Here is a 14,480-nt window from a genome sequence, read left to right as displayed (position 1 = left end):
ATGTTTTTTGTATTTCCAACTTTTTAAGGAAGTGCCAGACCTGGTGAACTCAGAATGCCAACCTGTCAGTAGCAAAGCTTACTAGGTGTAGCCCAGCCATCAAGGAATGTGAGCTAGAAGATAGTCGGAAGCAAACAATTCTGCCGCCAGAGTCTGCAGTGAATGCTATGGAAGGCAGGAAGGGAACTGGTTCCATCTGGCAAGTGACTGGCCAAGCATCCAAGAAAGAACTTGAGCCTCTGTTGTTGTTATGTATCTTTGAGTAGGAATCAATTCATAGCTGACCCTACAGTGGTTTTCAGAGGCTTTCACAAGACAGGAGTCTGCCCATATTTCTTCCTTGATGCTGCCGGTGGATTTGAACTACATACCTTTGGGTTAACAGCACAGAGCTCATGCAGCTAAGCATAAAACCAGGGAAGTCAGAGAAAGAGACATGCAGTGATCATGGGAAAGAAGAGCCACTCTTTCAAATGATTTTAAAACAACAGTGTTTTTGCGGCCTTCTCTGCCAAGTTTAATAGCTGTTGCACTTACCTTCCCAGCTAAGCTCTGGAGTCGGCGGGGACACGCCACAGAGGTGAAGTCCCCGCATTGCCAGGCAAGGGACGCAATTAGCAGACAGTACACCTAGGAGGGGCTGTGTCAGCTTTCCCACGGAAATGTTAACCTTGTCCTCTTTTTCTTCGTCCCCAGGTCTTTGCTGGAGAGGGCTCTGGAACCTGACCACGGGGCGTTGATGACCCTGGCAGCTGCTGCCCATCAGCAATGAAAGGCTTATCGGGCAGCCGCAGCCATCACCACGGAGTCACCTGTGATTCCACCTGCGATTCACTGTCGCACCACTCAGACCGCAAGCCCTACCTGTTGAGCCCCGTGGACCACCACCCGGCCGACCACCCGTACTACACGCAGCGCAACTCCTTCCAGGCCGAGTGTGTGGGCCCTTTCAGCGATCCGCTGGCCAGCAGCACCTTCCCGCGGCGCCACTACACATCGCAGCAGGAGCTCAAGGACGAGTGCGCCCTGGTGCCCCGCACCCTGGCCGCCAAGGCCAACCGCCTGCCGCCCAACCTCCTGGACCAGTTCGAGCGGCAGCTGCCCCTCAACCGGGATGGGTACCACACGCTGCAGTACAAGCGCACAGCGGTGGAGCACCGCAGCGACAGCCCTGGGCGCATCCGCCACCTGGTCCACTCGGTCCAGAAGCTCTTCACCAAATCCCACTCGCTGGAGGGGCCGTCCAAGGGCAGCGTCAACGGGGGCAAAGCCAGCCCCGACGACACCCAGACCATGAGGTACAGCAAGCGAGGCAAGAGCAAGGAGCGGCGCGCCGAACCCAAAGCGCGCGCCCCCAGCTGGTGGAGCTCGGACGACAATCTGGACGGGGACGTGTGCATCTACCATGCGCCGTCCGGCGTCATGACGGTGGGCCGCTGCCCCGACCGCTCGGCCTCGCAGTACTTCGTGGAGGCCTACAATACCGTCAGCGAGCAGGCTGTCAAGGCCTCGCGGAGCAACAACGATGTCAAGTGCTCCACCTGTGCCAACCTGCCCGTCAGCCTGGACGCCCCGCTGCTGAAGAAGAGCGCCTGGTCGTCTACGCTCACCGTCAGCCGCGCGCGCGAGGTGTATCAGAAGGCCGCGGTCAACGTGGACCAGGCCCTGGTGAAGGCCGAGGCGCGCCAGCAGGAGCGGTCCTGCCAGTACCTACAGGTAGCGTGTGCGCATGCTTGATGGCGGGCGGGCGGGACCTTGTCCTGGTGCCTGCGGGAGTCATGTGGCCTCTTCTCCAGGCTCCTGTTCTGGTCTGTAGCCTGAGATAACTGTGTGAAACGCCCCAAATTGTTTAGCGTTCTACGACTAAGTAGGGAGATCTGGTAGCCTAGTGTTGAGAAGCTGTGCTGCAATCCCAAAGGCATGCAGCTGGAACCCACCAGCTCCTGCATAGGAGAAAGATGGGCAAGCTCCTCCTGTGAGATTTTCTGCCTCTGCAAATTCTCCAGAGAGTCAGCTGTGGGTCGGTTCTAACTTGATGACACACAACAACCACATGACTAAATAAGTGTTCCTGTTGGAATAATTCAAGGACATTTCCAACTCCTTCCAGTTATTTGGAGATGCTGTTATTCGAGTGAGGTGTCAAATGGACTATGATCCTCATGAACAATAGATCCAAGCCCTTTTCCTGAATCAACCTCACCTGACTCCGTTGCCGCAGTCACTGTGTCGATCCATCTCATCCAGAGCTGCCTTCTTTGCTTATCTTCCACCCTTCCAAGTATGATGTCCTCCAAGAACTGGCTCTTCCTGACAATATGTCCAAAGTATGTAAGATGAAGCATCAAAATTTTTGCCTTCTAGGAGCAAACTGGTTTCACCCTCTCCAGGACAAACCTGTTCTCAAACAGTACTCTTCTCCAGCACCACAGTTTGTTAGATTCCGTCTAGTCGACATTCATAGCAACTCTATGAACAACAGATTTGAACCTCAACCTTTGCTGTACCAGCCTCACAATTTCCCTCATGCCCAAGCACATTGTTTCGGTCATATGGCAATCTCTAGTGCTGAAGTTTTCCACTCTTTCTCTGACCCTCTACTTCCCAACATGATGTCCTTTTCTAAGGAATGGCCTCTCCTGACAACTTGAAGATACTAGATACAAAAGTGCTTTGAAAAATATCTTGAAACCAAGCCCAGTGTCATGGATTCCATCTCATAGTATCCCCACATGACAGAGTAGAAGTGCCTCACACACAAATGATTTCCTAGGCCATACATCTGTATGGCATAAAACTGCCCACATTTGGTTAGTGTCTGGCACTTTAACCACTGTGCCACAAGGGCTCCATTTGGGGGGGGGGGACACACAACCAAAAACATCAACTCCTATGTGCAAACAAGAAGTCCTGACAGACCTGTAGAACTCTCTCTTTAAAGGATTATGGATAGAAAGAGGAGGGAAAGGGAAATCTATACAAAATTCTAAGATAAGGCCACCTTTTTATAATTGTGCACAATTCAGAAATAGTACAAGAAAAAAATCAAGTTAATGTGCTTGTCCCAGAGGAGGAGGTGATGGAGCCAGTGTAGGGACTTGACAACACAGCTGCAGAGAGCCAGGACAACACAAAGGAGCAGGAAAGGAAGGAGGAAGCCGTAACATAATAAAATGTAATTAGTGTCAACGTGTACAGGCACAGTCCCTCTTCTGTGTGCTCCTTCATGCTTCTGCTTCTGCCCTCCATGCCCTCCACCCAGATTGCACCTGTATGAAAATATAGTACAGGCCCTATTTTCCTGACACCCCCATAAATGTTCTAATTTCCCAGACTCAACTCTAAAAATTACTCTTACTTTTTTCTTGTCAGAGGTCCGTTTCCTCTTCTTTCCTCTGCTGGCATCATCATCTTCTAACTGTCCCTTGGGAGAAAGATGAGCAATCTTCTGTGTTTTATAGCCTGGGAAACCTAACAGAGGGCAGCTATGGATTGGTTCTGACTTGACAGCAATGAGTTTGAATTTTAGTTGTGTTTTTTAAGTATCATCCTAAAAATAATTACTAGATTGCAAAAGTCTGATGCAGTTTTTCCCACTCATCTTAAGAAGAAATGTAGGAAGTAATTCTAGCACTGAAGACTTTACCCCTTTTCTCTCTTTGTGACTCCTCTTTTCAGAGCTGGCACCCTTGGGAGTGCCACCATACAGCTCTGAGAGCATGCCAGGCAGTGACAGGGCAAGTACCAGGTCCCCTGCCTAGAGTTCAGAAGAAACCTTCAATATGTGTGTAGTTTTCACAAACAACACACAAAAGGTGTTTCCCACTGAAGGTGGTGTTGCCTACTTTAAGATTTTCACATGAGATAATTACCAGAAGAGTTCTAGTGGCTTAGTGAAGAGGAGTTTTGCTGCCAACTCAAAGGCATGTTATTCAAATCCACCAGCCACTCCCTGGAAAAAAAGATTGGCATTCCCCTCCTGTTTGACTCACTGTCTCTGAAACCCCCCTGGAGATTCAGCTAGCAGTCAGTTCTGACTCTGAAGTACACAACACACACAATCAAGAACAACTGATTAAATTTTAAGGCCAGATGGATCATCTGATGCTACATTATTAAATAAGAAATGAACTCACTCTAATAAAGATCAAAGACTTAATGGGTTACACACTCTTAGTGTATGGCAGGGTAGAACTAGAACTCAAGTCTTTTATAAAAAGACTAGTTACTTTGTTGTTATGTGCTATCAAGTTGCCTGCGAGTCATAGTGACCCTCTGTACAACAGCCCTAATCCCTGCTCTGTCCTGTGCCAATCGCACCGTCTCTGATACACCCACCCCAATTACTCCAGTCACTGAATCAATCCACCTCACAGAGGGTCTTCCTCTCCTGCGTTGTCCCTCCACCCTCCCAAGCATGACATCCTTCTCCAAGGACTGGTCCCTCCTTGCACATGTCCAAAGTATTTTAGACGAAGCTTCAGAATCCTTGCTTCCAAGAAGCAGCCTGGTTTAACCCTTTCTAGGACAAAAGTTTTCATTTTCTTAGCAGTCCATGGTATATTCAGTACTCTTCCCCAACACCACAGCTCAAAGGCATCAATTCCCCTTCTATCCTGCCTAGTCATTGTCCAGCTCTCTGATGCATAGCAAGTGATTGCAAAGACCATAGCTTGTATCAGCTGCACCTTAGTCTCCAGAGTGACACCATTGCCTTTGGGAATCCAGTCGGTCACAAATTAGATCCAGCACTGTAAATGTTGTATGAAGGATATTTGTCTGAAAGAGAAGATGAGCAATCCATAGAAGCCATAGAACAGGATACATTTCATCTGGGAAGTTCAGTAATTAGGAGCAAAACAAAAGAAAACTAATTTTTAAATACACTTTAAAAAATTATTGTGAGAATTTTGTTATGTGTTGTCGAGTCATTTGCAACTCATAATGACCCTATATACCACAGCTCTGAACCCTGCTCTATTGTGTGCCAACCTTATTGTTTCTGACATAGTTACCCTGTAGTCACTGAATCATGGTGAGATTAGATAAGAAATATTAGATTAAAGAAAAATGCTAGCACATAGAATCATGGATCAGGAACAAACTGTTAGTAACAAAATTCCTTATGTTCTTCTTACCTTAAATTCATGTTCCTGTCCTGTTTGTATCCTTTGCAGTAAAAATCTCTAGTACTGAAAGGAGAAAGATCAAGAACGACAGGAGGAAATGAATATAAATTGAAAATGTTACATGTACCAGATGTTGTAACAAACATTGCCACACTATTTCATTTAATCCTAATAATGATCCTGAGACCAAGATATAATACAACTATTTTTACAGGAGGTGGAACTGAGTCATAGAACTACCAAGTAATTTAAAATCTCTTCCTTGTAAACTGAAAGTTGAACAGTGAATAAGGATGACAGAAGAAGAACCAATGCTTTGAGTGGTGTTGGAGAAGAGTGCTGAATATGCCATGGAATGGAAAAAGTACAAACAAATAAATCTTGCAAAAGATACAACCATAGTGCTTCTTGGAGGCAAGAGAATTGAACTTTCATCTCACATACTTTGAGCATGTTATTAGGAGGGATCAGTCCTTAGAAAAGAACATCATGCTTGGAGTGGTGGAAAGACAGCTAAAGATTGGAAAACCCTCAATAAGATGGATTGTCACAGTCACTACAATGGGGAGCTCGAACGAATCAGAGATGGTAAGGATGGCCAGGATAGAGCAGGGTTCAGACACATTGTTCATAGGGTTGCTATGGGTAATAATTTAATTGAAGGCACCTAACATCAACAACCTTGTAGAGGAAAGATTCCAATCCAACCCACATGGCCTGGGCAAGAAACAGTGGTGAGCAAAGAGAGGGATTCTTTAAAACAAACATATTATTATTGAAGTTCTGTAGTAAAATGAGAGTGAAATCTTGATGACTTAAGGCAGGATTTAATATCACAATATTAGATCCATACTATGCAAATCAGAAATTCTATTTTCAAATTATTTGCTTTCCTTTGCACCAGGACTTTTCAAATGAACCATTAGAAGCTTACAGAAAAGAAAAAAAGGAAAAGAAATGAATATTGCAAACACTGAGTAAACGCCTCTCAGTTAGGGAAGTCTTAACATTTATGCCAATGAAAGCCACATGTACCTTCTTCACCCGTTTCCTTCCTTCCTCCCCAGAGTCACAGCTGATCTGACTTTGTTATTCAAAGCACCTTGTTTTTCTCCTGAAATTACTGATAGATTGAAAGAAATTAATATTTTCTATTCTGCCTTGAGCAGTAATCATCCCTGAACCATGGGAGCTGAATCCTTCAGATATAAACTAAGCTCAGAAATCCTACCTTGTTTAACAGACAAACACCAACATTTTTTTATCTCCTTTTCTGTGCAAGGCTTTCCAAATGAGTAGAAGTGTATTGTTTTTTGTATTTCAGTTGGGTATCCTGAGATGTTAGCATGTAAACTGTCTATAGATCATCATATATGGAGTTGAGGAGCTGTACTCAAAACAGCAGAGATGCACAGAGGAAGAAAGCAGATGAGAGTCCTCCTGAGAACTGGCAAAGCCTGTCCAGCGCGAAGACACTGCTGTCCCACAGAAAGGTGTAGCCAGCCTCTGTCAGCCCCTGTGCAAGTCACTTCATTCCTTCTTGGTAACAAATTAGGGAAATACAGTCTTTTTTTTTTTTGTTAGTTTTTCTATCACTGGTCACTGACAGATACTGAAACTAAGTTTGCAAGTAAGTTTGACTTCAACATGCACTGAGCCTTAGTAACAGAATTGCCATCACCTCTTTCCCCCTAATTAGGGATCCATGCTGGAGCCTCCATATCAGCTCCCTGGACCTCCTTCTTCTGCTGTGAAATGAACTGCTTGTTCTAGAAGGTCTAAGAGCCTGCTCCATATTTTTCAAATTCTTAAGTTACATCCAAAAGTGTTCATGGTGAAATGTTCAAGACTTGCAAACTTTGGAGTCCTTAAATACCTACTAAAGTAGGTACTTTTTAAACTGTTATAAGTTTTTTTTTAAATTCTTTAAGGTTCTAAGTAAACTAGTATAAAATAAAAATTTTCTTTTAAAATCCCCAACTCCTTTCCTTATGATTAAGCCCTCCATCCCCCGATCCTCATACTCGTTTTACAATAATGGTCTTATACAGTATTTATGAAACTGAGTTAGTTCACTTAGCATAATGCTCTCCAGACCCTCCCATGTTAGGTAGTGATTCACAAAATCATTACTCTTGAGTGCTACATAGTATGCCATCTTATAAATGTACCATAATTTCTCAATCCATTCCATTGTGGTTGAACTTTGTAGGTAAACCGGTATAAAATTTTTAAAAAAAATGTGTTTTTTTAAAAAAAACAAAACAATTCAAACAAATAAAAGCATCAACTCTATGAGGTATAGATGAGTAAGATTTAGTAAATTAGATTCAGTCACTTGCCCAAAGACACATAACTACCATGTGACAACATGGTGGATCAGAATAGATGTGTTGTCTTCAAAACATGTATTTTTCTTCTACCCAACTTTCCCAGTCCTGACCCTTCAAACACAAAGCAAACTGGAGAGTTCATTGTTATGTGCCATTGAGTAGAATCAACTCATAGCTGACTCTCTAGTGTGTCTTCAGAGGCTATAAATTACATGGGAGGAGACTGCACATCTTTTTCCCAAAGAGCAGTGGATAGACTCGAACCACATGTCTTTCAGTTGACAGTGTAACTCCTTGCCATGAGGCCACCAAAGCTCCCTAGAGTGGAAAAGTAGTGTACATCAGATACCTACTATGTGCCAGAAACTATGTCTCAATCAGCACCCAGAACTGCTTTGTAATTAAGCAGTAGTATTCACTCCCATTTTATAGATGAAGAAACTGTCTAGGATCATACAAAGAGCATATGAGAGAGCCAAAGCTTACTCTAGACTTGTCTGACTCCACTACGGAATGTTAAAGAAATAGGAATAGAAATTCTTTTTTTTTCATTTTATTGTTTCATTATATAATAAATATGCACATACACGCTTACATGTGCATATATGATTAAGAGTGCTTATCCTTCTTTAAACTCGCAGTGGACTGTTTTCTCTAATTTGGTTCAAGACTTAAACAAAGGTTAAGTTAATACCAGTACTAAAATGAAAATACTAGCAACTTAGACTTTCTGGATTAGCTCTCTTGGTAGAATCATTACTTAGAACTTACTTAAGTCTTTACCATGATTATTTAGAAAAGGGGAGTTATATAGGTATTTAGCTTCTGCCAGATATTGATTTAGGCATTTGATACTGGAGCTTGGAATCACAGCAAGTTCCAGTTTATTAATCACAGTCAGTGATATGTGTTCACTCTCAGGCTATTTGTAGTTTAAAAAATAAATAAATAAAAGACTTCTTTTTTCCCAATATTGTTATTTTTAAATGTCAAGAATCAGATGTCTGCTGTGTAGAACGATTGTACTGTTGCCAGTGACTGTCTGTATCAGGGACTTGGAGCAGGGACATGGATTTAAAGACATTAAAACTGTTTAATTCTCAGTTGAGATGTGGTTGGCTTTTATACGTTTGGAATAAAGCATTTATGGCACATCTCAGGGTAAGTGCTAATAGTTAAGTAAACACAAATAGGAAGGAGTTCTAAAGAGTATGGGGGGGTTGTTGTGGTGGTTTTAGTTTTGCTTTTAGAAAGCTAGATTATTGGTTCTGTATATGTCTCTTTATGTAAACCTTATTGTGTTCGAGACTGGCATCTAAGCCATTCAGAGGAGCAAGATTTCAGATTTCCAACTGTTAGCCTTAAAAAGAGCTTCCCAACCGTGGATTTTGCTTTTACCCAGCAGCAGAAACAGGAAAGGGGAAACAAAACACTCTCCGGTGGAAGTAGAGAAAAGAGAAGCAGAGGGAGAGAGAGAGAGAGCAAGACAGGTCTGGAAAGAAAGCTCTCTCCGATATGAAATTGTAGGATACCAGAATGATCGACCTTTTTAAGGCAGAGTGGGTTTCTTCAGTTTGTGTGCAAGTTTCAAGGAATGGAAGGACTGACCAGGTTTGGATGCAATTCTCTCTTTTTTAAATATGGGCATTTACTTTGTATTTGGTGATATTGGGTTGTTTGTTTGAGGTGGGGTAGGTTTTGGGGGGGGTTTCTAATGGGAAGGGGATAGTTTTTGTTATTTGATTGCTGTGTAAATAGTGGCTAGTAAGGCTGAAGTAGCTAACAAATGAAAGTATGCAGATTGTAAGAAAACAGGTTGAAACATGAGGTAGCTACAAATCTTTCTCCACCGGGCTGTATAAAGCCTTTGAAACAGATGATGTTGTGAGGTGCTGCTGGGGACATTATGGATGCTAGTGATTGAAATGTGAATGCTGCTTTTCCAAGAGAAGACTCGTGCATGCTGTTTCTTTGCGAAATTGAAATTCTGGGTTGTTTTGCTTTGTCAGTTGGTTAAATAAGACTACAAAAAAAAATCACTAAAGAGATTCACTCATAAGCAATCTCAAACCTAGGATTTTTTTCCCCCTCCACTGTAAGTAGTACTATTTTTTCAAAACTGTTAAAGCTTATTTCCGTGTTCTGGCTAGTTGATTTTTCTTTTTTTTTTTTCCTTTCCTGGCTGAGTTTTGCCTTCCCCTTGTTTCAGAACAATTTAAATGATGCTAAATGATTCAGTTGAAACTACTTTATGTGAAATTCATGACAGTGTGGAACAATTCTGCTAATGACTTTGACTACTGTGCTGTTTCCTTGCTGCTTTTTTTTAAAAAAAAACAACACCATCAACTACATTCATTGATTAATTTCTTTATTCTTTATTTAAATTGCCTTAATAGCTAGCAAATGAATGTCAAGAGGCTTGAATATATTTTCTGTGTGGCTTTGCACAATCTTCTGATATTTCCCTCTGCCTGGTATAGATGCCCCCTCTTCACTGATAGAAAGATGAGATTACTCTTGCCTGGCTTAACTTTGAGTGTGGAGGACAGTCAGCAGCAGCAGAATTTTGATCGTTTTCTCACTGTCTGTCTCTCTTTCTGTCCGTCTGTCTGTGTGTGTGTGTGTCTCTTTCCCTCTGAGTGTGTTATGTGTCTCTGTCTCTCCTTCCCTCTTTGATTATCTGTAATTTTTAGTACTACTCATATCTAATTAATAGGAATGCAAAAAGACAATTATCCAAGTCCAGAAAGCTCAGTCAGGAATAAAGCTCAAAAGTAAATATAAAAGCCCTCTTAGAAGTTGTCAAAGAAGCATTGTTCTTGGTCTGCAATTTCTTTACTCTAAGGATATTTTTAGCAGCACCAAAAGTGCTTGGCTAGCCAGAGTTAGAGGTTTTTTTTGCATGTAGCACATGCTTTCTGGTCCCATCGAGTTCTCATCAACTGATGAAAAGGGGAACACTGCTGAGCAAGAGTCACAGAGGGACACTGACCTTGAATCTCCCAGGGCCCAATAGGCTTATCTTCCTTTTCCCACTCTCTTTGGAGGATCATGTGCTCGATTATAAACTGAAATCAGTAACCAAGGTCATCATTTACCATTCTAGAAGAGACAGATGCATCTGTAGTCTCTGGTCCATTTGAGATTAGAGTTTTCCAAGATTTTGACAAATAGTAACTAACTGGAAACAGCGGGACACCTTAGGCTTTCTGTTTAAAATTTTAAAGGGGCCACTAAAAGAGTGTGTGTGTGTGTGTGTGGACAAATAGTAACTAACTGGAAACAGCGGGACACCTTAGGCTTTCTGTTTAAAATTTTAAAGGGGCCACTAAAAGAGTGTGTGTGTGTGTTATATTGCCAAGCTTTCTTTGATTTGGTACTTAGACTATAGTTTTCAGCATTTTAGGTGTAGGGCAAAAACCAATAAACTCTCTATAGATTTTTGTAGATTGGGGTTCAGTGGCAGAAAATCTTTCACTTAAACTTATCATCCTTTTTTTTTTTCTCATTGGAAAGCACTTGTATTGCTTGGATCCATGGCCATAGATGCATTGCTTGGTTGGTATGTACCATTGAATTGGAGCTGACCCATAGCTGACCCTCCAGAAGGTTTTCAGAGTCATTAAATCACACAGGAGATTGCCCATCCTTCTCATGAGGAACAGCCTGGGGATTTGAATCACATACCTTGGGCTGGCCGTGCAGCTCCTTACCACTAGGCCACTAGAGCTCCCCATAGATGTGCAGTACTCATCCACAAGGTTGTATCTGTAACTTTCCCCCTTGGATAAAAATAGTGTGCACATCTAGCACCTGTTTCACTGCTTCCTTAGTCTGTCTTGACTTCTTCTCTTCCAGTACCTCTGTCCCTCTAACTGCCATTTGAGATGCATTTCATTGCACAGATTTTTTTTTACCTTATTTTGGGAAATGCACATTTAAATATTTTTCTCTCAGCACAATGTTGCAATACAGGAATGCTTTTATTTTATTCCATGAATTGTTTTTTCTCCAACCCAGTACTTTCTGTTGTATAAAAAAAAAAGTAGGAATTTTTTAAAAAGTCAATAAATTACTCTTTAACAACTGTCAGAGGGAATGTGATGTAAAGAGAGGTGAATCTTCCACTTTTCCTGTTACTTGTTATCTATCTTTTGTTTCTATTTTTTCTTAAAGAATGTTTGCATAAACAAAGAATGATCTCCTCAGATTCTCTGATAATTTAAATGTGAAAATATACAGACTGTCTTTAAAAATGGTTTTTGTTTTCCATTGGTTGGAGTTTAACAATATTCCCATTTCATTTCTCACATAAAGAGACTTCCTAATTTTATTTGCAAAATTATTGTTTTAGATAGGGGTTTTTTTTCTTTTCAAGTACATTATGTCACTATTCTCTGTGAAGGGAAAGTTGTATCCATTGTTTACTCAGATTTAGGAAACTGTCTGCTAAGTTTCGGGCTTATTCTGTGGCAAGCATATCCATGAAGCCAGTTGTCTGTGAACTTTGCATTTGCTGGATGCATGCATGCAGTGCCGTATGTATGATTTACAGCTGCCTGAGCATCCCTTCCTCCATATCTAAGATGTACATTTGCACATCAAAGGCTCTAATTAATGGAATTAATGGGTCAAAGATCCCCGATTAATGGAATAAGATTCATTTTAAATATGCTTCTTCACAAAGTCCATCTAAGTTGAATGGTTAAACCTGGAGGAAGATAATGTTCGTAGATCTCACTTCTTTATAGTGGTTATTTGGAAATCCATCACCCCTCTTTTATGGTGGTTATCTGGAACTACATCTTGTACCATCAGTGTGTACTAGTTTCAGAATGTCTTGCTCCCCTCATGCTCAATAAAGCAGGTTCAGTCCTCTTAATACAAGAGGTAGTCAATAGCAACAACAGGAAATGAATTCTGCTCCATTTATTTGTTTATTTGTTAAATATGTACCTTTAAGATTGCTGACTCCTCCCTGGTTTACACTGCAGGACTCTACAGCCATAATATGGAAAATCAAGGAACCAAAAATTTGGTTTGTGTTTGTTGGTTTCCAAAAAATGGCAGTTTTAGCATATTAGAGCTAAAAGTCACCTGAATAGTTTCTTGTTCTTGAACGTCTCTGTCCAAAGTAACCTTACATCCTTCTGCCTTCCTACATCTTATTTTGTTATCATGCCATAAAATGAATCTTTCAATTCAACCAATTGTAATACCTTGACTTATATACAGACGCCAATAGCAGAGACTAGAATGTCCACTAAGCAAATGGCAGCCCTGTCCTTTTCTCGTCATATCTTATACAGAAGAGGTGTCAAAACATTTCCATATCCTTTGTAAGACCTCTGCCCCACTTAGCCATTCTTGCCACATTCTTTTCAGGCAGTGGGGCGAAGGCATAAGAAAGCAAAAGGAGAAAATAACCAGTCAGAAAGTTGGATTTGAGGTATATGGTATAAAAGGCTCTGAAGAGATGAAGACAATTGTTAACTAAATAATTACCTGTAAGCTGTAATTCTGTGGTTACAAATGCCAAGGGGGTATTTTTGGCTTCTAGAAAGAAGAAATGGGCATTTTCCTACTCTCACCCCAGGCAGTACCTCCTGTATCCCAAGTGCTTTCTTTCATTCTGAGTAAATGATGCACCAAAGAAGAACAAATAGAGCCTAACTATTCTGTGTGGTGTTTTAGTGGCATATCTGTAGGGAGTTGTACTGTTAACCCCAAGGTGATGCTTCCCTGGTAAGTTAAATCCATAAGCAGCTCTGCAGGAGAAAGATGGGCAGTCACCTCCATGGGATTTAGAACCTCAGAAAACCTGCTGGAGGGTCAGCTATGAAGTGGTTCCATCTCAACAGCAATGAGAGAGAGGGCTCCACCTCGGGACTGAAATGTGAAGAAAGTCAGTTCAAGCTGGTGTCCACCACTCTGTAGCCAGCTCCCCTCACCAGACTTTCCTGAAATAAAACCATCTGCAGAGATGTTACTGTACTCTTCAAAGCCTAAATTAATATATATAGTATGGCATGCATAAGAATATATATCAGGACAAGACCAAAAAGTTAAATTGAGGTAACCCTGGAGAATCTGAGAGGAAAAGTGCACCGGAGACTGGTCCCTTCTTGATCACTACAGCTGAGATGGAAAAGCAGGTAAACAGGAGGAAAATGCAGCTCCACAATTAGACATGTATAATACAATAGGAACTGCCATAACACAGATGGGTAAAAATGAACATATTAATATCACATGCATGAATAGACATATATATATAGCCACTCAATCTTCGTACAGTATTTAAGGTTATGAACAGTGAATCCTTAATTTTGTATGTACAGAACTCATATTCAGAGTTCTTATAAAAGAATAATTTCTTGCAGTAACTCAAGAGATTCTGATTCCATAAAGCTGATAACCCTACATTTAGTGACCAAATCCCAAAGATCTATCAGATTTGGTTTCTTTTTATTAACTGAAGGGGGCAGTAGAGGCTAATAAGTGAAAACCTGGAGTCAGCATCAGACGCTCTGTTTGCCTTATATTGCCACTGGCTTCCTACCCGGCAGAGTGTTCTGATTCTGCTACAATCTCTAGCTGTAAAATGAGCATAATGATATGACCCTGTGTTTGTTTCCAATCTCAAAAGGTTTCATTTCAAATTTAAGATACAAATGAGAAATAAAGTGTGATTATGTTTTGAGTTTAAAAATCCTCAAATGTTAATATGTTTTTACCTTTTCAACACATGTACATATAACATAACACTTTCTCTTCTACATTTTACTTAATTTTATATTTATTGATCCAGGAATAGGATAAACATGTCTAATTCTAGTACAAGATTAAAGTTACATTTTGTTACATGTACTAATGAAATACATAAAAAGTAACAAAGGTTTTTTTTAAAAAAATTTAGGTTGTTTATTTTCATTTCAATGAACATCTACAGAGATTTTGGGATTCCATTCATTCATTGTTGCACCCTTCTCCCCGCACAACCCCCCCCCCTCCC

At 41.2% G+C, this 14,480-nt stretch overlaps 1 protein-coding gene across 6 annotated transcripts in view; it reads left to right on the top strand.

Moving 5' to 3' along the window:
• The first annotated feature begins 711 nt into the window (after positions 1–711).
• DLGAP1 (discs, large (Drosophila) homolog-associated protein 1) overlaps positions 712–14,480 on the top strand; it is a 542,994-nt gene continuing 529,225 nt past the window's right edge. For 2 of the 6 annotated variants that reach the window (XM_006891398.1, XM_006891402.1), the window contains exon 1: positions 8,531–8,623. In XM_006891398.1, coding sequence (XP_006891460.1) covers positions 8,531–8,623 — 93 coding nt within the window. Of the gene's footprint in view, positions 1,717–8,530; positions 8,624–8,974; positions 9,074–14,480 lie in introns of those variants that run through there. The other 4 variants (XM_006891397.1, XM_006891396.1, XM_006891401.1 and 1 more) reach the window with 4 other exon arrangements.

The sequence above is a fragment of the Elephantulus edwardii genome, unplaced genomic scaffold (genome assembly GCF_000299155.1).
Source record: "Elephantulus edwardii isolate Elephantulus edwardi_28Jun2011 unplaced genomic scaffold, EleEdw1.0 scaffold00097, whole genome shotgun sequence".
Lineage (NCBI taxonomy): Eukaryota > Metazoa > Chordata > Mammalia > Macroscelidea > Macroscelididae > Elephantulus > Elephantulus edwardii.
Note: the sequence above shows the minus strand (reverse complement) of the source record. Positions and strands in the feature narration are given on the sequence as shown.